Here is a 24,638-nt window from a genome sequence, read left to right on the forward strand (position 1 = left end):
TGGAATGGTTTTGGTTGGAAGGGACCTCATGTCATTCTAACCCCCTGTCATGGGTAAGGACACCTTCTGCTAGACCTGTCCAGACTGACCTTGAACACTCCCAGGGATGGGACATTCACATCCCGCCAATATTTTCAGGACAAGCAGCACCTTCTTGCAGTTTGCAGAGAAGTTCCACCCAAACATGTTGGAGTTCATGCCATCTTTGTCCTCAGGCAGGACCAGTCCAGGAAAGTGAAGGCAGGTCAAATACTTCATTTTGCTACTTTTTTCCTTTTTCTTTAGAGTTTTTGCACCATGCTGGGAGTACCACAGCCCACACTGGGCAGGGGTTTCCAGGACACACGCAGCTGCATGTCCTTTGGGAGCAGCAGCACTTGCCAGTTTGGGGAGCCAGGTGCTGAGCGGGATGAGTCCATGGCGAAGAGGGCCTGGGAGATGGGTGGCAGGTTGGGTCTGGGGGTGTGCAGAGCCAAACAGGGTCCCATAGTCCTCTCTAGACAGTTAAGACTAATCTTCCTTTCCATGAAACATTCAGACACGGTCGCAGGATGACACAGCACAGCACATGGGGACAGGCAACTGTGTGGGCTGAAAGCCCCACATGATGGGAAAGGCCATGTAGGCAGCATGTCCAGGCAGGAAAATAAGGAATTTGGATGCCCTAAAACTGGCTGATGGGGTCTGCAGGGAGACATGGCTCCGGGATCTGAAACAGGGCAAGACTGGAGCTGCCCAAAAACAGGTTCGGGGTTTGTATTGATGTCTCAGGCAAGGCACAGCCCTTTTTGATACTGCATGAGGGTTGATGGGCTTCTCCTACTCCCCTTTGTGAAATCCTCATTAACAACCCCTGGGGAGGGAATTGAATCCCAGGCAGACAGTGATCCTCACTGAGGAGGACAGCAGCATCCCCAAGGTTGGTGGGGCTATGTGGGGAAGCAGAGAGGCACCAAAACTTCCTTTAAAGCCAAGGAAAGTCCCCAGGTCCCAAGACAGAGTCCGTATCTCTATTTCATCCTCACAAAAACATCATCTTTTGTGGACAGCTGCCAGCTCTGGGACAAGTGCTGTTATCCCCATCTCCCAAGCCCCTGGGGCTGTGGCTCTTGTACAGCTCTGTGCACCTAGTCTGTAGCCTCCATCACCTCCAGGATGTGGCTGCAGCTCTTGGCACCCACAAAACTTGTATTCCACAGCTTGGTATTTCTGTGGGTTGTCTTGCATTGGACTGAGTGCTGGGTTGTCTTGACCCAGGGTTGTGTCATTACTGTCCCCAACCCCTGTCACCCAGTGGGAGAGAGCATCCCAGGGAAATGGCTCCAGCCCTTCTCTCCCTTTCGCTCCTAAGGTGTATTCCAAGTGCCTCAGTTTCCACAGCTCTGACTAGGACCCTGATATTGCAGAGGAACAAGAGGTTTCTAAAACCCTTTCAAGAGACACCCACAGGCAGTTCCCATGTTTCAGTGGGCACAATCCCTATGCAGGTCCCAATCCTGAGGGATCGGTTCCTGAGGACACAGACGGGCAAAAACAATACAAGTGAGAAGAAAATCAGGTCCAAATTATGTGACCCCAAGCTGAGCTTCCCTCCCTTTGAGATGTCCGGGTTTATACCCAAACTGCTGGTTCCACCAGGTCCAGTTCCTGGCTGGGTCTCCCTCAGCCCCCAGCTCTGCTTTAGCAGGGATATTCCCTCTCTGGTGAGGGAGCTGAGAACCCACACTTTCATGTTAGTGTGTATTTGCTCTATTTCTCCTTAAATCCTTGAATCCAGCAGCTCAGACAGGGTTTAAAAACAGCTGCCTTTCAAGAGTTAATAAAAGGAAGGAGTGAGCCAGATTTTGTAAGGAATTAAAGCCAGGCGGAAGAGCCTATGGGAAAGAGCCTGTTACAAGCCCCGGGGCTGCAGGTCACCAGTGCTGAGGACTCTCTGCCAGGGTTTATTAGGTCCTTGTTTAAGCCAAGAGAGTGAAAACCTCCGAAGGAGCTGGCGGCAGAGCGGGCGGGGACACTCCGGACTGCGGAGTGACGAGGCAGCAGAGTTTCCTCTGGCCGCCCCACTCGCCATGTGTGTCATTCACCCAGCCCCATGATTCATCTCCTCGGCCGCTAAAAACCTCCAGCTATCCCAGAGCCGCTGCCCATCACTCGTGCTGGGGCTGGTCCAGGCAGTCCCCCCAGCCTGGGGCTCAGAGAAGATGGGACAACTCTCCGTGACACTCGGGATCCTCCTGCTCTGCGCTACGGGCAGCCGGGGTAGGTTTACTCGGTCGCTTCTGTCACTGCTTAAAGCCATTTAGTGAAGATGTTGCCTGTTATTTCTACGAATCCCAGGACTTTCTGCATTCCCAGAGTCTGTGATTTCACGGGAAAATCACTCGGAGGGGGAGCTGGCAGCCTGAACTGCAGCGTGTTCCCACATACGAAGCGCAGCTTAGGCCGGCTGAGCTTTGGCTGGGTCAGGGCCAGCAAGTTCTCAAGGATGTTACAGGGTCAAGACATACTTTGGTGGGTTATTCTTACTGGGTGTGGTGAGTTTATATTTCTACCTACTCTGTGTTTGGCTCTGGGTACTGGTTTGTAATGGAAGGACTGGGGTGTGCCTTGGGCTCCATCCTTTGGAAAAAGGCTCCATCCTTTTCCTATAGAAACAGAACATTCACTGGGAGAAATCACAGGTCGGGTAATCCCTCCCTGTGACCATGCGTTTTAGGGGGGGGGGCATTTATGTCAGCATTGCTGTCCTGTGTTATTTTTCTCATGTTATTTTGATGCTTTTCTTTAAGAAAACTGATTTCTGGCATCAGATGATCTTGGGACAAATGTAGTTTGTATTTTTGAAAAGTTTTCGCATGTCAGAAGTACAGAAAAGCCTGGAAAAGCATTATCTCCTCCCCAGGTGTGTTCCTAGTTCAAGTAAATCTTGAAACTGCACAATGGTGATTTATAAACTGATCACATTGTTTTCAAGGCCAGACTCAGGGGGTTTGGGGCAACATTGTTCTGTCTAAACAATGGTGAATTCCCAGGAACAGCCCGAGGCTCCGATCTGCTGCCGGATGGAGCTGTCATCAGTACAGGACATGGGATAACCCCTGGAAGAGTTTGAGTTCCTAGAGCTGCAGTTTGGGGCTGTGCAGGTGATATCTCTGGTGCCTGTGCTCAGTTTGGGGCATCCCATTCCCAGGAAGATGCTGGCAGGAAGGGAGAGGCTCGAGAGAAGAAACGGCCCCAGAATGGTAGGGTGGGGATCAGCCAAGAAAGCCCAGATCCTTATCACTGAGTCAAGCAGAAAGGCCGGAGAGGATGTGGTTTGTACCTTTATCAAGCTTCCTCAAGTGTTTTTATCAGGTTTTCTCTGTGCTCATTCTTGCTTAAATTGGCAGAGGGGAAAACGAAGTGTGTGGGTGCTCCTGCACTACATAGAGGTTACTCTGAGTGCAGACTGGGACTGACTAATTTTCTCCAGTCAGGACAGGGTGATGCTGAGCCACAGACGTCTGGGGTGTTTCAAGTGCATCACTTCTCTAAATTCAATCCCAGGTTGGACGGGGCTTGGAGCAGCCTGGGATAGTGGAAGATGTCCCTGCCCATGGCAGGGGGTGGCACCGGGTGGGCTTTAATGTCACTTCCAACCCAAACCAGGCTGGGATTCCCTGCTTTCACCTCTCTCAGGGCCACAGCACTGCCCAGCCCCAGCTGGGTGGTTCCCATCATTCTGCACAGTTTGTCTCCCATTTCCCTATATTTCAGGATTGCTTTTTTTCAAAAGCTGGAGTCTTTAGGATCAGCTCATTGTGTGAGAGCAGCTGCTAACATAGTTTAAAAATGCAGGTTTTGTACTTGGGTTTATTAGTTTTTATGGCTGGGAAAATAAGCTCCAAAGATAAAAAAAAAAAAAAAAAAAAAAAAAAAAGGTCACTTAAAAAATACAGAATTTGTTAGTATAGACTGTACTGGAACTGTGTTAACCTGCTCACAGCCAGGCAGTGTCCGAGTCTGGGAAGGACTGCCCAGCACTCACAGGGCCAAAACCTGAGGGGATTCCAGCTGCAGCATCCTCCCTATCTTTCACATCCTCCACCTCCTCCCCATCCTCCACTTTCCCCATCTGTGCTTTTGTTCTGACATCCTCGCAAGGTCCCTGCTCCCACAAAACCCTCCCAATGCTGCATCCCTGCATCCAGCCATGCAATCAGTGCTGGGAATGCCAAAAAAGGGACATTTCCCCATGGTGGGGGGTGTAGTTGCCTGCTCACAGCAGGACCAGCCTGTTTGGATGGTCATAACTGCCCAGGCCCTGCTCCATCCAGCCCCATAGAAATGCAGCCAGGAATGGCCCTGAACAGTGCTGGAGACTGGTTCCAGGGAAGGGAAGGGCCCTCCATCCCCAGGAATGTGTCTTTGTCATGGAGTGATGGACACCATGGGGGCCACCAGGCTGTGTGAGTCTGGGGGCAGATACAGGCCTCCAGGGACTCCCCAGGCAAAGCCACAAGCAATGGCACGGTGCCATGATGGGACATCAGACCCCAAAGCAGCCTTGGGAATGGCAGCATCCCTCCCACAGGGACTTGCCAGCTGCAGCCCCACCTGAGCCTATGTGCAGCTCCCCAGCCATGACACTGCTCTGCCTGGGTCTGTGGCCTTCATTCCAAAATCCACCAGAAAACTGGATTTACATCCCCAGCGAAGAGGGGGGACACCAGATAAATGATCCCTGGGCTTTCGGGTGGCAGCAGAAGGAGAGGAAAGGAAACCACCAGGGTCCAGGGGCTGCACACAGGCAGGAGGTAATTTGTAGCAAATGGTGAGGAGCAGATGAACTCAGAGGGACAGTCCTGGGGCTCCTTAGCCCCAAGCTCAGATTTCATGGCATGAGGAGGCATCCGGCAGACGTGACCCTGGAATCCTCCACATGGAGTTTCAGCGGAACCTGGTGTCACTGAGACCAGCTTAACACTGCACAGGGGAAACTGAGGCAGGGAGTGGCTGAGGGACTGGGTCAAAACAGGGAAACCTGTTTGAGGCAGGATTTGGACTGGTGTGTCTCATGTCCCAGAGCCCTCGTGGAGCTCTTGTCAGCTCTGCCCTTCCCCAGCAAGGTGGGTGCTGGGGCAGAGCCAGGTGACTAAACCAGCTAAAACCCACCATGAGGGGACAAACCCCACCCTGGCATTGAACAGGAGCCTGGACCAGGAGTGTTGCTGGTGGCACTCGGTGCTATAACTCTGCCCGAGCCACCACAGCCGTGAGCCAGCAGCTGGACACGGCCACTACATGAGGGACGTGAGAGTAGAAAGCAGGGAAACCCCTGGCATGTGGCAGCTCTTCTGATCCCTGAGTGAGGGGCCACCATCCTGGTCCAGGTATCAAAGCACCACGGCTCCCCAGGGACCTGCAGGCTTGGAAGCTGTTTCCATGTTCAGGCAAGTGGCCCTGGGTTTGGCAGCTCTGAGCATTTAATCCAGAGCACCTGCCAGGACTGTCCCTGTCCCTGAGGGCTGTCTGGGCAGTGCCTCCTTCCTGGAGGGCTGAGCTGGCTCCCAGCTGCACAGCACAGCACAAATCCATGGCACGTGCCACAGCTGTGGCCACCGGCATTTGGCAGGGCAGGAGGAATTTCACTCCCTCGGTCCGGCTGAAGGACACAGCAGGAGCCGGTGTGAGGCGTGGGAGGTGGTGTTGGCAGAGTTGTTTTCAGAGAGCTCTTTGCCTCCCCTCTTCCCAGCCCTGTCCACCCAAGATCAGTATTGCTGCTGACACATTGCTGAGGTGCAGGAAGCACAGGAGACCAACCTGTCACTCTTTTGGGCAATGTTACATTTAAAATCACCCGGAGCCAGGTATTTCAGGGTATGATGAGAGCTCTGGGTGTGGGTGCCACCCCAAAGCTGGTGCTAAGCTGGCTCAGCCTTTAGTTTCGTTTCGGACAAGTGGGAACTGCAGGTGTCAGAGGTGCCATGGGGACACCCTGGGGCATATCCCCAAGCAGCCACTGGCCCTTGGGACACCCCCAGCCTGTGACACCACCCTTGAATAGACAAACACGCAGACACACACTCACACAGGTGTTAACACGTGTGCACACTCACTTCCTGGCTACATGCCACCAGGCAGGAGTGCACGGTGCTGTGGCTGTGGTTCTGCTCAAAGGTCTGATGATGTTTCACCATTTCCTCTTTCTGCTTCGTGTTGCATTTCCTGTGGTTGTGGGACATGCTGGGACAGCTCTGGGCAGGGATGGGGGCACACAGGGCAGAGGGGAGGCCCTAGTGCCACCTGCTCCCTGCCGGCATCTCCCAGGCTCCCCAAGCTGCAGTGTGTCCCAACCAAGTGGGCACTTGGCTGCAGTTTGCTCTGCCTGGGGAATCCTAAAACTGCTGATATGCTTGTGCCCAGGAGGGAGGAAGAGCCAAGGGTGGCACCACAGCAGCCATGTCCCAGCCACTTGTCACATCAGCCGTTGGCAGCAGGAACCGCAGGGCCACCCAGTCTGGTCTGTGCCCGAGGAGCTCCTCCTGCCCCTGGGCCCCACAGGCATTTTGTGAACCTTTAATTCCCCCCACAGACTCACCGGCCTCTGACCTTCAGGACTGGTGCCAGAGTGTGTCTCCCAGAGTCCCCACGGCCACTGACAGAGCCCAACCTTTGCTTGGGACATTGGTGCCAACCACCACCAGCACATTTCTGGACTTGTGCCCTTTCCCTCCCTTCCTTTCCCCGGATTTGAAGCCAAGCCAAGACCAGCCACTGAGTTTAGTGTCTGCACAAGGTGACACCAACCGCCCTGAGTCGGGATGGTGGGAAGAGGCAGCCGGTCCCCGGCAGGGCTGTGGGTACCACCCTGCACCCCTGAGAATTCACCCCTTCCCCTCCTGCTGCCCCGAAGTGTCTGCAGGGAGGCACAAGGGTAGATGCACCCTCTGCCAGCAGTGGGGGCTTCGCTCCAACACTCATGTGATGCTGCAGGGCTGAGAGGACCCTTTGAGGAGCAGGCAGGTAGGGAATGATGCTCAGCCTTGGGCAGGATGAAGCCCAGCCCATATCAGGCTGGGGAGAGCAAGGAGGCAACATCCAGGGTTTGTAGGTGGCAAAGGGGATAGAGAAGGGCCCTGGTGGGGCTCTGGCTGCTCAAGAAGCTGGTGGCTGAGCACACATGTGAGTTTGGGTTCTGTGGGCTGTAATCGCTCTGTTTTGCTGTTTCAGGGGGCAACATCTGCACCACCCGTGGGGTGAACTCCTGCAAGCAGTGCCTGGCTGTCAGTCCCCTCTGCGCCTGGTGCTCTGCTGAGGTAAGAGCTGGGGGCCAAGCAGGGCTGAAGCACATCCCTGAGAAGGGCAGGGGATGTAAAGGAAGGGAAGAACCTTTGGGATGAGTCCAGGTCACAGCCACAAGCTCAGTCTCCATCTGTTCCCACCGTATCTAAACACATTCCTTGGTGGCACCTGGCTCAGACCTCAGCTCAAGGCACTTGGTCAGTGGGCACTGCTGCTGCCCTGCTCCAGAAATATGCCCCTTATCTGGGTGTGTTGGTGGGAGCTACACTGAGCTGGATGGGAAACAGTAGTGTTTCCACTAGGGATTCACTTTATCTTTCAAATAATGTACATTTAAAAACTTAGTTTACTTTTGGTTTGCTTTTTGGAAACCTGTTGTAAAGCTCTGGCTGAACGAGCCTAATTCCTGGAAGGGCTGAAAAGGGAAGGGGGCCTGGAAGGCCTGGAAGGCGGAACTGAAAATACTCATTAGAAGTTAAGGCCTGGGTTTAAAAGCCTTTTTTCATTAGAAATAAGGGGAGAAGAAGGCAAGGTGCTGAAGTGGATGTGAGTGCTGAGCTGTGGCTCTCAAATCACCCTGTTTGGGTAGGTGAGAGCCAAGCAGATCTGCCACATTCCCCTCCAAAAATGCTGCCCTGGAGGTTAATCCATTGGGTAAGAGGAGGGAGTTTCCCAAGGGGATGAGAAAGGAGCGCCAGGGCAGAGCCAGGGGAGGTGAGGCTGGGATGGGGAGAGGTGATGAAACCTTCTTCAAGGCTTTCCTTGCTTTCTCCTTCTCTATCCTTGAAGTCCCACTTCTATCAGCTACAACTGTGCCCACAGTGCCCACTGGGACTTGGAAATGACCTGGGAAAAGTGATCCAAGCTGGAAAACGAGCTGTTGGATCATGCCAGCATGGTCTGATGCTTTGGGATCAATGCATACCCGGAGGGGAGGCCTCTGGCTTGCTGTGCCTGTCAGATCTGACTCTTGGCTTGTGGCGTGAATAAAGACGTTTGCGCCCGTCTTATCTCCCACAAGGAGTGGCTGAACCGTGCAGCTTGATAAGGCGCCTGGCTTCCCTCTCCATCCCCTCTCGGGGTGGGGATGGTGCTGGGCTGGGCTCCTCCTTCCCAGCCACCGATCCTGGGCTGCGCTGGTGGCTTGACACTGCAGTGGAAGCCGTGATGGGCTTTTTTTCCTCCAGATCAGCAAAGGTTTCCAAAAAAGGAAATCTTTCCAGTGCTGCTCTGAGCTGTGCTCCCGGGCAGACACGGCAAGAGCGAGGGAGCCGTCCTGCTGCCAGAGCCGGCCCCCGGAGAGCCCGGCTGTGCGCTCTGCTCAGCAACTCTCCTCCAACATCTGGACCACATTGTCTCAATTTAGCAAATGAGGTTTTTTTCTGTGGGTTTGTTTAATTTCCCTGGAGTGGGGGAGGTCTCTGATACTGCACCCCCCCCCCCCCCCCCCAATCCCCGTTTTTAAAGGGACAGTGCCCATATTTGTGCTCCTTCAGCTCCCACTACAGCCCTTTTCCGCTCACGCTGCCTTCCCAAGGAGCCTGGGGTGATGAGTTATTCCTGCTCCATCCTGGTTTGGGATTGGAGAAGGATTTCATTGTGGTTTCTTGTGATCACTGACACCCCCCCCCCCCCCCCCCCCCCCGGAGCACTGATGCAGAGGAGAGTTGAGTTTTATTTATTTTTCAGAAACCTTGACCACTCTTAGCAACAAACAGATGTTCTCATCTGCTTTTTTAGAAAAAGCCAGCCAAGCTGTAACACAGATATGTATCTCTAAATTCCCTTTGGAAATCATTGTGACAGATCTTCCAGGGTCTCACCCACCCAAAATGTCACCCACCCACTCTTGGAGGCCACACTGGACCAGATTTGGATTTTAGAGAAGCTGCTGGAAAGTTTTAGCTTAATTTGTGGAGGTATCTGTGCTCTGAGCACTCCCAGGAGCTCTCCTGCAGAGAAGGTGATGCTGCATGTGGTTGTCTCCGAGATGAAAACAGAGGTGCCCTGGGGAATATGCAAATTCCCTCGGGCTCCCACCCTGGGAGCTCAGGGATGGAACTGGCCCTGACAGAGCCCTGCCTGACCCTGCCCTCACTAATCAGCTCTGGAGGCAGCAATTGGGATAAAATCATCAGGTTTCCCATTCTGAAGGGAGCATGAGCAGATGTCCACTCTGCAGGGGGACAGAGGGCAGGGAGAGCATCTCTGGGAAGGGCTGTGGGATGGCTGGGATAGAGAGGGGGCACACGTCTCCCCACACCTCCGTGTAGGGAGCTGATGCCATCAGGGCTGTGCTGACAGGGAATGGTTTTCTCATGCGTGAAATCCCTGGGCTGTGAGTTTGTCATCAGCAAGCTTGGGCTGCCTCCGAGTCCCTCCTAACTAGGGCTGTGCCCCAGGTGTTGAGTCTGCAAAGTGGCAGAGCCTGGGCTCAGAAACAGACTAGGGGCTGCCAGGGCCTCGTAGCCAAATGTCACACTTTTGTGGTAGTTTTTGTTGTTGGGGACGCTCCTGTGAGTCGGTCACTATATTTAGGGCTCCAGAGAAAGGGGAAGGATGCAGCCCCGGGGTTAAACAGCTTCTCCATGGAAATCTCACAGCAGGAGTGATGCTGCTAATCCCATAAGGCGCCATCAGGCCTCTGAGGTCCTGGGAGCTCCCTAGGATCTCCAGGTGTCACCAAGCACCATGGTTAAAACCCACCTGCCCAGCTTGCTTTTCACCCACATATTTTTCCAGTGATTTCCCTGACTGGGACAGGAATATACATGATGATTGATGGGATCTGGAGTGAACCAGCCACCCCTTCCTGCAGCAGGGAGCCCCGTGGAGTGAGCTTGTGGGTGGTGGGTGTGAGGGAGCTAATTTGGAGGGATGACTCGTCGTCCTCTCTGTCAGAACACTGTCCAGGCAGGGGCAGGGCCTGCTGATGTATTTTTTGGCTATTGCTTGGCCACTGTCTCCAGAGGGCCGTGGGCCAGCCAGGGCCTCCTGACACCATTTGTGTTTTTCTACTCATTTGCATAAAACATACAAATTCATCCCTGAGTTCAACCAGCCTGAACCCAGGGCAGTTGATATCCTGCATGGGAACCTCTCCAGTGCTGGAAGGCTCAGCATTGGATTCCAGCATCCCAGGAGCAGGGAGGACACTGGACCAGCCCCACCAGGACTTCTGCCACCTCCCTTTGCTGCAGGAAGAGGCTGTGCTGGTCCTCTGCTGGAGGACTCCAATGTAGAAAGATTTGGGCTGCGGGAGGGAGATGCAGAATCCTTTTGGAGGGGAGGGTGGGTGCTGCCTGAGCAGGAACATGTGGCAGCAGATCGCAGCAGTGTTGGGCTGGGAGAGAAATTCTTCCCATATTTGTCTTCATAAGCAACCAAAGGAATATGAACCCTCCTGAATGTTCTGTGATAAGAATGAGGAGCCAGGAGCTTTCTAGGAAAGGAGGCACAGGGCTGGTGCTCACCATGACTCTACACTTGGTGCTTCCTGCCCCGGACAGGCTCTTCAAGGCTTCTCCCACAGCCCCACTGCCTTTGCACTCTTTCACTCCTTTTTTGGTGCTCCTTTCCCTGGTCAGCTCCATCCGTTAGGAAGCTGGAGAGCTGGAGATAGGTCTGATCCACTTCCTGACAGGAACTGAGCACTGCTCTGTGCAATGAGCTCACCCACAGAGCACATGCTCCTTGCTCACGGCAGGATTTCTAAGGGTCTGTGTTGGAAAAATGGGAGGGAAAGTTGATTTGTCTTTTGTCAAAGTAATAAATAATTTTAAAAGTCCCACACTGCCTCTACCCAGCTTGCCATGTTCACATCCTGCCGCACCCTCCTCTAGCCATCCCAGAGAGACAGGATTTCCTTTTAGTTCTGCCAAAACCCAAACCTAAGGCTCCGGCTGCCAGGAGTCAGGAGGAGGCTGGCAGGGATGTGTTATCCATCGTTCCTTGGCAAGGGCTGATGGGGTCCTGGTCTGAACCCCAGCAGGACTTGCTGATCCCAAATCCCCTCTGTCTGCTGCCTTCCTCAGGCAGAGACCATGTGCCCCAAGAAGCCTCTGATCCTGGTCTGGAGTTAGGTGTGATAAAGCAGGAGCTCTCCAGGGAAAAGGAAGGGGCCCTTCTCCTTCTCCCAGCGTAGTCCTGGGAGGCTCCTGACCGCATCCCTCCCCCGCAGGTCTGGGCTCAGTCGACCCCTCGCTGTGACCTACGTGCTAACCTCCTGCGCAGCGGCTGTGGGCAGGACCACATCGAGTCCCCCAGAAGCAGCGTCACCATCCTGGAGGACCGGCCCCTCAGCAACAAGGGCTCGGGGGGGTCCGCCACCACCCAGATGAGCCCCCAGAAAATACAGCTGAACCTGCGGCCAGGTAGGAGCCCCCAGACTGCTGCAGGAAGGGGAGGATGCAGTGGGAATAACCCAAAGGGCTCAGGCACTGAGTGAGCCGTCACTCTGCCTTGCTGGCCAAGGTGGTCTCGTGTCCTTCAGGGGCAAGGCCAGGCTGGCGGCTGCACAGAATCCTCCAGAACATCTCTGGTGGGAAGCTGTCTGTCACTGTGTTCGTTCTCTTGCCTCAGTCCTGAGGTATTTGAGGGGCAGGACAGGATGGGACTTCAACAACACGTGGGGTATTTATAAAGCCATTCACACCTGAGGTACTGCTGCTGTGCTCAGAATGCCTGGGTGGAAGTCAGCTCATATCTAACGAGCCGCAGAGCAGCTGGCAGGGTTGGGCTGCCACCAGATCCCTGTAATTTCCCAGGCTCTGCTCAGCCAGGCAGGCTGGAGCCAATTAACTGCTCTGGTCCTTTGCCAGCATCCAGGAGTTTCACGGATGCCAGGCAGCAGGCAAAACTATCGGGCACACAGCCTCTGTGCACATCGCTGGGCATGGCCAGGAGGAGTCCTGCCCCGTTGGAAGGACAGCAGGCAGAGGTGTCCTCACGCAATGGGGACATGGAGCCACTAAGTGGCACTTAGGTTCTCTTCAGGTCTAAAAGTAGTTGTCAGAAGGCAGGTGAGTGTGCTGCTCTGAGTGCTGTAAATCCCTGTTCTTTGGAATAAAGAGGAGAGACCTCCAGCTTGATACCATCTCTGCCGAACCAAGAAGGTTTGGCATAAGCCATCTGCCTTGACTCAGGAACCAAGACCAAATCACAAAGGATATAAGCAGGACAGGTCACAGCTCATGTCCCACAAGCTCAGAATCCTCATGGTTTTAGCTCAATGAGGACAAACAGCTGTTCTCTGAGCACAAAGATGGGACCCCTGGCTCCATGGCTGGGTCCCAGCACAGCTGGAGAGGGGATGGAGCTTTTTGGGCTGTCATAAATTTTAAAACATTCTTCATCCTGAAAGAACGTGGCATGCAGATTTGGAGGGAAATGTGAAAACAATAATAATTTAAGCTCAGTTCAGGCCTTTTTTCTCAACGTTTGAGGTGTTCTGACAAGGCTGCAGCTGTGCCCTGGCTTATGTTTCAAAGAAACCATTTCAAAGATCAGAAAAAAGGACCCATGTCTCTTAAAAAGGTGGAAAGAAAAGGTCGACTCAAAGTGTTTTCAGCACTTCTTTTTTAAGTGCAAAAGTCATCAAAACTGGGCTGTTTCCCAGAAGGCTCTTTCTAAGGAGGTTTTTGTTTCAATGGAAAATGTTTCACCAAAATCTTCTCAGAAGGGGCTGGGAGAGCCAAGAAGAGAGGAAAGTAATGGGGATGGGGGAGGGCACAGAAAATGGTCAGAGTCCTTGGAAGCTCAGAGAAGTCCAAAGCAGCCTTGCAGCCCGCCTGGTGATCCCTGTAAGACCTGCTTGAGGGCTGAGGGTTTCCCTCACTCCATCCAGATGTTCCTGTAGGATATCTTGGGAGGTCAGCCCTGGAAAAGGAAGCTCTGCTCATGTCCTGGCACTGAGAGGTTAGGAGAACAGGAGCCATAATCCCCACCTGCCAGAGAATTCCAGAATGGTTTTTGGGTTGGAAGGGACCTTGAAGACGATGCAGTTCCATTCCCTGCCATGGGCAGGGACTCTTTCCACTATCCCAGGTTGCTCCAAGTTCAATCCAACTTGGCCTTGGACACTTCCAAGGGGTGCACAGCACATCTCCTGTGCAAGCACCTGATTAAGGGCTTTGCCCCTTTGTCTAAGGGTGATGTTCTCCTCCTAGAAGCTTTAACCATCCCTTTGGGCTGATGCTGACCTCTTCTCCCTAACCCTGTGGTGAGGCCCCCTGCCCCTTCCAGGAGAGGAGCTCTCACTCTACTGCCCTGTCACTTTGCAGATGACTCACAGGTCTTTCATGTCCAAGTGCGTCAAGTGGAAGATTACCCCGTGGACATCTACTACCTGATGGACCTGTCCAACTCAATGAAAGACGACCTGAGGAACATCCAGAACCTGGGCACAAAGCTGGCCAGTGAGATGCGTAAGCTCACCAGCAACCTGCACATCGGCTTCGGGGCCTTTGTGGACAAACCCATTTCCCCCTACATGTACATATCTCCTCCAGAAGCCGTCAAGAACCCTTGCTATGAGTAAGTCCAGGTTGAGGGAAGTCCTGTAAGGGCTAGAAGTTGATGGGACACCACCAGAATGTGGCTGGAAATCCACATCAGTTGGTGAAGACCTGCAGCCCATAGAAAGGACCTGTGTTTGAGAGCTTCTTGAAAGGTTGTCTCCCATGGGAAGGACAACAGGCTGGAGAAGGGAAAGTGTGAGGAGGAAGGAATGACAGAGGTGTTGGAACTGAATTCATCCCCCATTCCCTGTTCCCCTGTGCTCCTAGGAGGGGGGTAGGCAGAGAATTCAGGAGTGAAGTTGAGCCTGGGAAGAAAGGAGGGAAGTGGAGAAAGTGGGTGCATGATTCTGGACAGGGTTTAAACCTTGCTGCAACCTGTGTTCTGCTGGCACAGGGAAGAGGAGCAGATCTAATCCAGAAATATCATTATCACTGGAAAGCTCTTGAGGGAAAAATTTTGCATCATTTTTTCAAAAGAAATGTTGAGGCTGGAAGAAAATTACTCCTAAAAATCCCAGCAGGACTGAGGCTGGGAGCTGACCTGAGCCCAGCATCCCTAGAACATGAATTGTATTTAAAAGGTCCTTCACCGGATTCAGGCTCTTGGGGGGATTGGGTCCCTCCAGCATATCCTGGGCAGACCATGAGATGTGGGATGGCTGTAGGGCAGGGATGGGAACTGGAAGAGCCAGTGAGCCCTGTGCCCTGAGTGCTGTCCTCCTGCAGGATCGGGGAAACCTGCCTGCCCATGTTTGGGTACAAACACGTCCTGTCGCTCACGGATGAGGTGACTCGCTTCAACGAGGAGGTGCGGAAGCAGAATGTCTCCCGGAACCGCGACGCACCTGAGGGCGGCTTCGATGCCATCATCCAGGCCACCGTGTGTGATGTAAGGGGCAGGAAGGCCTGGCTGGGGTCAGGACAGGGTCATCAGGCTGGGCCAGGTGGGTTGGCAGGGACCAACCCACCCCTCCAGGACGTTTGTGTGACTCATTTCTGGAGAGGGTGAACATTCAAGTGAAACATTTCTAGCCCAATAGCCAAGGGAAGAGCAGGACTCTCATGGGATCATGGTAGGGGAGAAGAGTGGAGCAGGTGCTTGGGAACAATCCCATGTCAGCCCTGCAGTGACCAGTCCAGAAGGGACAACACCGTCCTGTGCCTGCACCTTGTTTTTGCTGGAGGTGTTGCATCCCTGAGTCATTAGCCCCTTGATTAACACTCTAACCAATTAAAACTCATCTTCCACCTACAAGCATCCCATGCCCACCTTCCAGAGCCCACTCCCACAGCACTTCCCTGGGAGAGCAATTGCCTTGGTTCCCTGTGCAGAGGTTGGTCTCTAAGGCCAAGCCGTGACCCCCGGCACAAAGGCAGCAATGGGGTGCTGGCACACGGGGCTGCCCTCAGCATGTGCTGACACATGACTGGGAGCTGCCTTTCACTGCAGGAAAAAATTGGCTGGAGGAATGACGCTTCCCACCTGCTCGTCTTCACCACGGACGCCAAGACCCACATCGCGCTGGACGGGCGGCTGGCTGGCATCGTGCAGCCCAATGACGCCCAGTGCCACATCGACAAGGATAATTTCTACTCTGCCACCACCACGCTGGTAAAGCCTGACCCAGGCATGGGGCTGTGGGGCTCAGAGCTCCTGTTGGGTTCCCATGGGATGGGACAGGTGTTCCAGCCATGGTTGGAGAGCACGATGGGGACCAAGGTGGGGGTGTACGTGTTCCTAGGCTATACCTCTCCTCTTCCCCAGGACTATCCCTCTCTGGGCCTGATGACTGAGAAACTCTCACAGAAGAACATCAACTTGATCTTTGCTGTGACGGATACAGTTGTTGGCCTCTACCAGGTACCAGCTGCTGTGCAGAGCCACCTTCCTCAGGGGCTGGTGGGCCATGGGTGGCTGGACATGGCTTGTTGGTCTCCTGTCCTATCAAAGCTCCCGTGTGCCTGGACGGGGTTTGGCCCAGCCATGGCACATTTACCCATCACAAACAGACCCTGTTTATGATATTCTCCCAGAACTACAGTGAGCTGATCCCAGGCACAACCGTGGGCACCTTGTCCAGAGACTCCAGCAATGTTCTGCAGCTCATAGTGGACTCCTATGGGGTGAGTGTGCAGTGTAATGGCCCCACAGCAGCCCTCTCCCTCCCAAAACAGCCACTGCTTCCCACTGCCAACAACCCCCACAGATTTGTGAGCTCCCCCCGCCCTGAGCATCCTCCCTGGACCAGCTGTGAGCATCTGCCTCCACCCATGTGTGCAGGCACCCCGGGGGTGTTCACCGCCTCTCCCTGACCATCTTGAAGACTTTTCCCTGTAGAGAATGACACAGCTGAGTCTTGAGAAAGACTCCGGGCACTTGGCTCCTTTCCCATGTGCGTGGGAGCATCACTGTGGTGCTGGGGGCAGGGGAGGACCCTCCCAGGGCTGAGCCCTGTCCAGCCTGTGCTGTGTCTTCATCACTCCTCTCTCCTCCCCTAGAAAATCCGCTCCAAAGTGGAGCTGGAGGTGCGTGACCTCCCTGAAGAGCTGTCCCTGGCCTTCAATGCCACGTGCCTCAACAACGAGGTCATCCCTGGGCTCAAGTCTTGCGTGGGGCTCAAGATCGGGGACACGGTGAGGATCCTGCTCATGGGCTTGGCTTTTCTCCCCTCTACGTAGCAGCACTGCCAGGTCATCTGTTGCTCTGCACCAGCACCATCTGCTTGTCCCATGACCTCCCAGGTGACACAGACCCTGGACCTCAGCACGAGAGAGAGAGAGGTCCAGCAGGGTGGGTGCAAGGAGGAAAATGCTTTTTTGAATCTGCTGGATGCAAACTCTGTGATCTCTCTAGCTCAGCCTGGGCTGCTGCCCACAGGGCATGGGAACCTGGAATCATTTGGGTTGGGAAAGCCCTCTAAGACCATCGAGTCCAACTACTAACTGATCTCTCACAGGTCCACCACTAAACCATGTCCCTAAGCACCATATCTACAGGTTTTTTGAATACTTCCAGGGACGGTGGTTCCACTGGGCAGCCTGTGCCAGTAACTGACAAACCTTTCAGTGAAGAAATTTTTTCTAATATTGAATCTAAAATTTCCCTGGTTGCTGTGGCAGGCACATTTTCTGGCCCACATGGTGCTGGTACAGCTTTGATAAGCTTTGATGAGCCCAAAGAGACCTGAGCTCCTTAAGCTGGGGCACGGACTGGAGCAGGTACTGACATCCAGACACACACCTTTGCCCTCCAGGTGAGCTTCAGCATTGAGGCCAAAGTGCGGGGCTGCCCCCAGGAGCAACAGAAATCCTTCACCATCAAACCCGTGGGCTTCAAGGACAGCCTGATGGTTCTGGTGAACTTCGACTGCGAGTGCTCCTGTGAGAGCCACGCCGAGGCCAACAGCCCGTCCTGCAGCCGCGGCAACGGCACGCTGGAGTGCGGCGTGTGCCGCTGTAACCCCGGGCGCCTGGGCTCGCACTGCGAGTGCTCGGAGGAGGAGTACAACCCCTCACAGCAGGACAACTGCAGCCCCCGGCCGGGCCAGCCCCTGTGCAGCCAGCGTGGCGAGTGCATCTGCGGGCAGTGCGTGTGCCACAGCAGCGACTTCGGGAAGGTGACGGGCAAGTACTGCGAGTGCGACGACTTCTCCTGCGTTCGCTTCAAGGGCCAGATGTGCTCGGGTGAGTGCTGGACTTGGCAGGGAGGCAGCTTGGGGCTGTTTAGGCTGCCTGAGATCATGGGCAAGGGAGACACCAGTCATTTTGGGACTTTTCCTGTGTGTTGTCCCCACCTCTGGCTTGTTCAGCCATGGATCTCCACGGACCAGCCCAGGTCTGAAGTGATGCCAGGGGAATTACTTCCTTTTTGGGCGCCGGTATCACCTCCTGTGCCTGAGAGCTGGGAGCGGGGATGAGCTAGAAGGTTAAAAAGAAGGCCTGGTAGGGCTGGTGGGGACCAGACAAAGCAGCTTTGGGGTGCACAGGCCAGGGACTTCACTCGAACCACAGCTCAAATACATCAGAAGTACTGCTCTGCAGTACTCCCCAGGGTGGAGGGGGAGGGGAGGGGATGGGAGAAGTGGGTTTTATTCTCCACCCAGTTCTGGAAGACTTCCTGTTGGCAAAAGTGTTGGGGAAGTAAATCCTCCCTCCTCGCTGGCCTTACAGCATCTCCCCTCCTGAATATTCATCTCTTCCACGTGCTCCCAGACTCCCCCTCTCTCTCCAGTCCAGCTCCTCTCAGTACTGGGAAGAGAGGACCAGGTCCTTGGGTTCTCTGGTTCTCCTCCCACAGAAGGAGCCCTCTTGCAAAACTCCCATCCCAACAGCAGTTCCAAATGTCCTGATATGCCAGGGCCTCTTACCCACCAGGAACCTTCATTTAAGGTTCCTTCCACCCAGATCTCCAGTAAACACTGAAGGTCTGAGTGAATCGCAGTGCTCTGCCCATCTCCTGTAGTTAAGGGAAGTGAGAGAGGTGACATGAAACTGTGGCACATCCTCTCCAGGATCAGAGCACCCCAAAACTGATTCAAGGGGGGAATGGGAGAGGAGTAGCCACCCCCTTTCGTAGCCCCAGCCTCCCTCTGTAAGCCCAGGATAGGTAGCTGCTAACAGAGTGCCAGAAAAAGCCACCACTTTCCTGCTGAAATCCCAAAAATCCCCAGGAAAACATCCGTGGCCAAAGCTGATTCCACTCCACTGGAGCCCAGCCTGAGTGAGATGAAACCCGGGGCCAGATGACACTCGATTCTTGCTCCCTGGTGTCCCCAAATGGAGTTTTTGGGGCCCCACCTGCCCCTCAGGCCAACTTCATGGCTCACACTGCCTCTGTGCTGCTCAGACTGATCCTTTGTCTTAACAGCCTGCTGATAATGGAGGTGGAAACGCTGGGTTTCCCCCACCCTGAGTACTCAGTGCCCTCAAGGAGCCTGTGTCTGTTTGAACAAGGGCTGCAGGTCCCCAGGATGGGTGAAGGGCAATGATGAAGAGCTGCCCCCAGCCAGGGTGGGCTGTTAATTAACCTGAACTCTCTGACCCCGATGGCATCGATCCCATCCCACTGAGCCTCCCCAGCCTACCCATCTGTTTCCACGCCTTGTCACCCAGCCTGGCACTATTTTCCTGTGACTCAGCCCTAGTTCCTCATTAACGGGGTTACACATTTATTTCACATGCTGGTGCCTCCAAGGCCATGGCTGGGACGGTGCCCAGCCGATCCCCCGCCGGGAGCAGCATTCCCAACATGTTCCGCTGTGCTCAGGGCTTAGGACGGGTCAGTGCGTGCAGCTCCGCAGTGTTTCCACCACTTACTGTGTCTCGTCTTTGAGCTGGAATCAAACCACAATCCAAATAGCTCCAGGCTTTGGCAGGATTTGAGCATGCCTGTCTGTCTGTCTGATTAAACCAGTCTCGGTGAGCATGCATTGGGCTTTTCCCAGCAGTCAGCTTTCCCTGCCTGGTCCAGGGCTGAGAAAGGAGTGAGACTTGGGGGCTTCGACCAGATGTCCTGACTCAATCTGAAATTCAAAGCCACAGCCAGAACTTGACTTTCTCAGAGACAGGTCTGATGGAGCATCTCCCATTGCTGCTGCTGGAGCTGTGGCAGCTCATCCTGAAATGTGGGAGTTTGTTCTTGCTTGAGTGGGATAAGAGGAGAGTTGGGGACATGGTGAAGGTGTGAGCTGCTCTGTGTCCCACCCCAAGGACAGTGCAAAGGAGTTGTCCTAGGTGGCTGGTCTGCCTTGCCGTGCCCACAGAGGGTGAACTGCCACTCTGGGTCATGGGCATCCATGTGGGGAATTGCTGACGGGATCTGTGGAGACACTTAGATGCCTTCTGGTTGTCCCCAGGCCACGGGCAGTGCAGCTGTGGGGACTGTCTGTGCGACTCAGACTGGACAGGCGACTACTGCAACTGCACCACACGCACTGACACCTGCATGTCCAGCAATGGGCTGGTGTGCAGTGGCCACGGCTCGTGCGTGTGCGGCCGCTGCGAGTGCACCCAGCCCGGCTCCTACGGAGACACCTGTGAGAAGTGCCCCACCTGCCCGGACGCCTGCACCATCAAAAAGTGAGAGAGAGCAGAGGGCTGGGACAGGTCATACCACATTGGGGGCTGGCAGAGAGCTTGGAAGGGTCATATCCCATCGTGGAGCTGGCAGCACTGGTGGCAGGGGCTCTCACTATCTGCAGCCTGGTAGGGTTGGGACTCTGGTGATTTCCACAACCTGAGACTGAAAGGTGTGACAGTTCCCCGAGGAGAGCATGGAGAAGCTCATGGTACCTCCCCCCTCTTCCACAGGGATTGCGTGGAGTGCAAGAAGTTTGAGCGGGGAAAGCTAGTGGAGCAGCAGTCCTGCAGCCGCGTGTGCCGTGACGAGATCGAGACGGTGCAGGAGCTGAGTAAGAGGAGACCCAACCCCTGCCCTAACACGTGGAAATCCAGGGGGTTGTGTATGCCACACGCTTTCCCTCTGTGTGTGCACCCCTCAGCATGGGGGCTCTGAGCCTCTCACTCTGGCAGGTGACAGGGGCAAGGATGCCGTGAACTGCACCTATAAGGACGAGAATGACTGTGTGATGAGGTTCCAGTACTACGAGGACTCCAGTGGCAAGTCCATTCTCTACATCATCGAGGAGCCTGGTAAGAGCCAGCTGCCACACTCAGGCTGGGGGCTGCAGAATGCGCTGTGCTGGATTTCTGTGCGGAACAGGGGGAATTTTGAGTGCTCTTTGTACCTCCCACTCCAGCCAGGCTCACAGGGCACCACGGCTGGGGACTGAGAGGGATTAAAGAACTTCTTTGTTCCCTGCTCAGTGCCACCGCGGCCGTGATTTCCTGCCTCTCAAGTATCACGTTTCCAAAGTTATTTCACCCCTCACTGAGGCCAAGGATGGGGGTTCAACCTTCCCACTGCCCCGATCCTGTGTCTGACTTTGTGGGGGTGATTTTTCTTGGGAAGCAAATAGGAGGAGGCTCCCATCAGCAGCCCCGGGTTCTCCACTGACCTCAGCTGAGCCTGGGGCTGTGTGGCTGCAGATCCCTTGGAAGCAGGGCCATGAAGGCAGTCACCAGCTCTCACTGCAGCTGTCTGCCATGGGCAGGGTACAGCCCACACTCCCCAGCCCCACAGCCAGAGGGGAGAGAAGAGGCAGGCAAGGGCTGGAGTGTCCACACAGCCCTGGGCAGTGTGCAGGGGGAGCAGGAGCTGCAGAGGCTCACAGCGGGTCTTGCTGCCCCCATTTGCCAACTCAGTGTTGACACATGGCCAGAGGGCGAGGCCGGGGTGGGGGGTCAAGTGGGCTGGTGGTTTGGGGCGAACTTCCACCAGCACAAGGATTTGGTCTCCGCTGTCATCCCCCACTGTGGGTGGGACCTGTGATGCCCCTGATCTGGCTCCAGGCTTGGGTGCAGACCCCCACCCTACAGACACGTGCTCAAGTATTTTGGCACAGGTGCCCCATGGATGGGATCCTCCTTCACAGAGCCTGCTGTGCTCTGGGTGGAGGCTCCTGCTTGCTGGCAGAGGAGGATGATGCTCTCCTGAGACCAAAGGAGCTCCATGTGCCCATGGCCAGGTAGCCCCAGAGCTGCTGTTAGTTGCCCTGGGGGTGCTGAGCCCCCCTCAGCCCTGCCCTCCTCTCTGCTCCAGACTGTCCAAAGGGGCCAGACGTCCTGGTGGTCCTGCTCTCAGTGACAGGTGCCATCCTGCTCATCGGCCTCGCTGCCCTGCTCATCTGGAAGCTCCTCATCACCATCCACGACCGCCGTGAATTCGCCCGTTTCGAGGAGGAGAAGGCCAGGGCCAAGTGGGACACGGTGAGGAGCAGTGGGTTGGGTGTGCTGGGCAGGAGCCCCAAAACCCCACAGCCCCTGGCTTGAGGGATCCAGGTCCCAGTGTTCCCAGCATGAGAGCCCAGCTGCTTTCTGTGGTCCCATGACATGGTCCTTAAGGACCAGCTTGTCCCATTCCTCTCTAAAGCCTGAGACAGAGCCCCAGGCAGGACTCAAGATGACACTGCCAGCCAGGACACCCCTTCCTGGAGCCCGCTGTGGTCCCAGGGGTGCACAGGTGATAGGAAATGTCCTAGATGATTTTCCCACCTCCAGCATATCCCAAGCACTTGTCAGCAGCATGACCCCCTTACTCACTGCTCACATCAGTGTTTCCATCCCATGAGTAAGGCAGAAGGTCCCTCCTGCCACAGGGTGCTGGAAAGCACTGAAGAACCCAGAGCACAAGGGAGGGGGCTGGGACAGCACTGGTACCTCTCCCCCACCTCTCCTCCATCTCCCAACCCCCTACAAAGTGAAGGGATGGTGTGGGATGGGATGGGATGGGGAGTTCTTTCAAGAGGTCTCTCTCCTCCTGAGCTCCTGCTGCTTCTCCTTTCCTCCACAGCAGCTTTTCCCTATTCTCCCCCATGAAACCTTATGGGGAGCCATGAAACTGGCATCCAAAGCCTTGGGTGGAGACAGGGATCCACCACTCCATGCTGAGACAGTGCCTCAGTTACCCTGGATGTTAAGTAGAAAAAATGCTGATGCCAAGCACAAAGTGATGATGCTCTTTTTCACCCTCCTCCTTCCTCCAGACCCACAACCCTTTATATAAAGAGGCCACATCTACCTTCACCAACATCACATACCGTGGGAACATGTAAGGATGCCACATCCAGCACTGGCCGTGGGATCAGCTGAGGATGCATGGGATCTCCTGGAACCCAGTTTACAGAAGAGCTTGTTTGTGTCTGCCTGTGTGAATGACTGCATGTAATTTAACAAGTCCCTGACTGCCTCCAACCCCTGTTGTCTGTCACCCCACTGTAACTGCAGGGACGTGCTTTCCATGGCAAACCTCGGTCCTTACCTCAGCGGGTCGCTCGCAGAGCCAGTGGCCCCCCATACACTGAACACAGAGAAATGGGATGATCTCTGTCAGTCTGCGAACTCTTCGGTGCTCATCGGGCCAAGGGCATTTCAGTAGCAGCTGCTTGAACCACATGCTGAGCTGTGCTCTCCTCCACAGCCTGTGCTGGTGAAGCTCTGCCCACTTGGAGTCTCCTTCTGCACTGGCCTCGGTCCCTCTGGGCACAGGGACCTTCTCCTTGGGGACAGGGCAGCTGCCAGCAGGCAGGAAACATCGCTGGCTTTGGGGGTTCAGGACACTGCTCGAGCAGCCCAGCAGCTCCTTTCTTCTTGCAGCCATATGTCACTGGTGCTACTGTGACCCGGGGTGGTAAAAAGCTGTGCCCCACATGGCAGTGCCCTCCCTCACTCCCTCCAGTGCATTCACTTTATACCACCTGCCAACTCTGTGTAGCATCAGCTGTGCTGGTCCCAGCTGCAGCCTGGCTCAGCCCCTGTATTGGTGCTGAGTTCCTCCTGTCCACCTCCACTGTCCCCATGCCACAGCACACATGGTTGTGCAAGCAGCTGCTTCGGGAGGGTCATGACACCCGATATCCCTTGAGCCTGGCCACCCCTCTCCCCTTCCTCTGTTTTTTGGACTGTGTAACTGCACCACCCCTGGGCTTCTGTGTAGCTTGGGGTTCCCAAAGAGCAGGCAGGGCTCAGGCTATGTCCTGCTGCCTGGGCTGTGTGTCACCCGTGGAGGAAAACAAAGAGCTGTCCTAGGGGCAGTACTGGGCTGTAACAGTGCTGCTGCCTGGTCCCTGCCCTGCCAGAGCACAACGGCTCAATTCCCCTCCATTGCCCCAAAAGCAGCAGTGACCTTGTTCCCAGCGTGGGGTTGGCCCCAATGGCCCCAGCAGCTGTTGACTGAGCTGGTGGTGGCCCTATGTCCCTGTTCCCTGGCTGGCCTGTCCCTGCAGAGTGGGAGCAGGGGCAGGGGTTGGTGCTGGGTGGGATCTGGGGCTGAGCCCTGGAGGGGGGCCGGGGATGGATGGGTAGCACCAGAGTGTCAGTGATTCACATCACAAAAATAAAAATAATAATAAAAAAAGAAACCTCAAGACTACTAACAGTGCGAGTGTCCACAGCCTGTGCCCAGACTTCTGCCCTGAGGGCAGCCCCTGACACCCCAGCACAACTAGGGAAGCTGGTTTGAGATGAGATGGGTTGAAGGATGGCAGAACTGGGGCAAGCAGGGCTGTGGGCCTCCCACGGGGGTCTCTGCTCTGTTTCTGGTTCCCTCTTCAGGGTCAATAACAAGTTGGGGGGGGGCACAGGGTGGGCCAAAGCCCACTGCAGACTATGGTACTGGCAGCACCTCACTCCTTTGCAAGTGGAGTGAACCCCAGCACCCCACATCCTGTTTTCTTGGGTCTCTGACACCCCCTACACATCCCGGGGTACCAGGTGCCCCCAGCCCACAATGTATTCGGGCACCTGGGGCAGTGCTCGGTGTCCCCAGCCGTGCCAGGCAGGGCTCAGTGGGTGATTGCAGCACCCAGGCAGGATCTGGGCTTGGGCTGAGGTGGGCCCAGCTGGGTTTGGCCCCAGAGGAGCATTTTGTCTGCCGGTGAGCTGAGGAAGAGGGAAAGAGAAAGGCAAAGGCAGAGCCTGGCTGCAACATGAAGAAGCAGGATGAGGCCCCCAGGCTGCCTGGGGCTGCTTCTACTGGAGAAACCCCAACGATTCCACATACACCTTTTAGGCATGAGACTTCCATTTCCCAGGGAGCTGTGGGATGAGACGAGACCCCAGTTTATCCCAGTTCGCTGCCCCTAGGTGCCAGGGGACATGGCTATTTGCAGGATCAAGCCCATGACCACAAGGAGCAGCTGTTGGGAGTCTGGAGTAGTTTCTTCTCCCCGAAATCAAGGCAGTGTCGCTGTGCCGGCCGGAGTAGAGGAGAGTGAGCAG

General features: G+C 55.2%; 1 protein-coding gene across 2 annotated transcripts; it reads left to right on the forward strand.

Annotated features, from left to right (window-relative positions):
- The first annotated feature begins 1,907 nt into the window (after positions 1-1,907).
- ITGB3 (integrin subunit beta 3) lies at positions 1,908-22,744 on the forward strand. 2 transcript variants are annotated; one of them, XM_048314825.1, is made up of 15 exons: positions 1,911-2,259; positions 7,213-7,298; positions 11,465-11,657; positions 13,566-13,818; positions 14,529-14,691; positions 15,253-15,414; positions 15,568-15,663; positions 15,837-15,926; positions 16,302-16,436; positions 17,057-17,486; positions 19,658-19,880; positions 20,112-20,212; positions 20,334-20,453; positions 21,463-21,629; positions 22,406-22,744. In XM_048314825.1, the coding sequence occupies exons 1-15, from the start codon at positions 2,202-2,204 to the stop codon at positions 22,472-22,474; spliced, it is 2,346 nt and encodes a 781-aa protein (XP_048170782.1). In that variant the 5' UTR covers positions 1,911-2,201; the 3' UTR covers positions 22,475-22,744. The 2 variants fall into 2 exon arrangements, with proteins under 2 accessions (XP_048170793.1, XP_048170782.1); XM_048314836.1 differs by lacking the exons at positions 21,463-21,629; positions 22,406-22,744 and adding an exon at positions 21,266-21,448 and having other exon boundaries at positions 1,908-2,259.
- The last annotated feature ends 1,894 nt before the right edge of the window (positions 22,745-24,638 follow it).

The sequence above is a fragment of the Corvus hawaiiensis genome, chromosome 1 (assembly GCF_020740725.1).
Source record: "Corvus hawaiiensis isolate bCorHaw1 chromosome 1, bCorHaw1.pri.cur, whole genome shotgun sequence".
NCBI classification, from domain to species: domain Eukaryota; kingdom Metazoa; phylum Chordata; class Aves; order Passeriformes; family Corvidae; genus Corvus; species Corvus hawaiiensis.

Bases quoted from the DNA above. Each gene is read 5' to 3' on its own strand.
- ITGB3 (XM_048314825.1), top strand. From the start codon at position 2,202: ATGGGACAACTCTCCGTGACACTCGGGATCCTCCTGCTCTGCGCTACG. The intron at 15,927-16,301 runs GTGAGTGTGCAG...CTCCTCCCCTAG, and splicing joins TCATAGTGGACTCCTATGGG to AAAATCCGCTCCAAAGTGGA. The intron at 20,454-21,462 runs GTAAGAGCCAGC...TCTCTGCTCCAG, and splicing joins CTACATCATCGAGGAGCCTG to ACTGTCCAAAGGGGCCAGAC.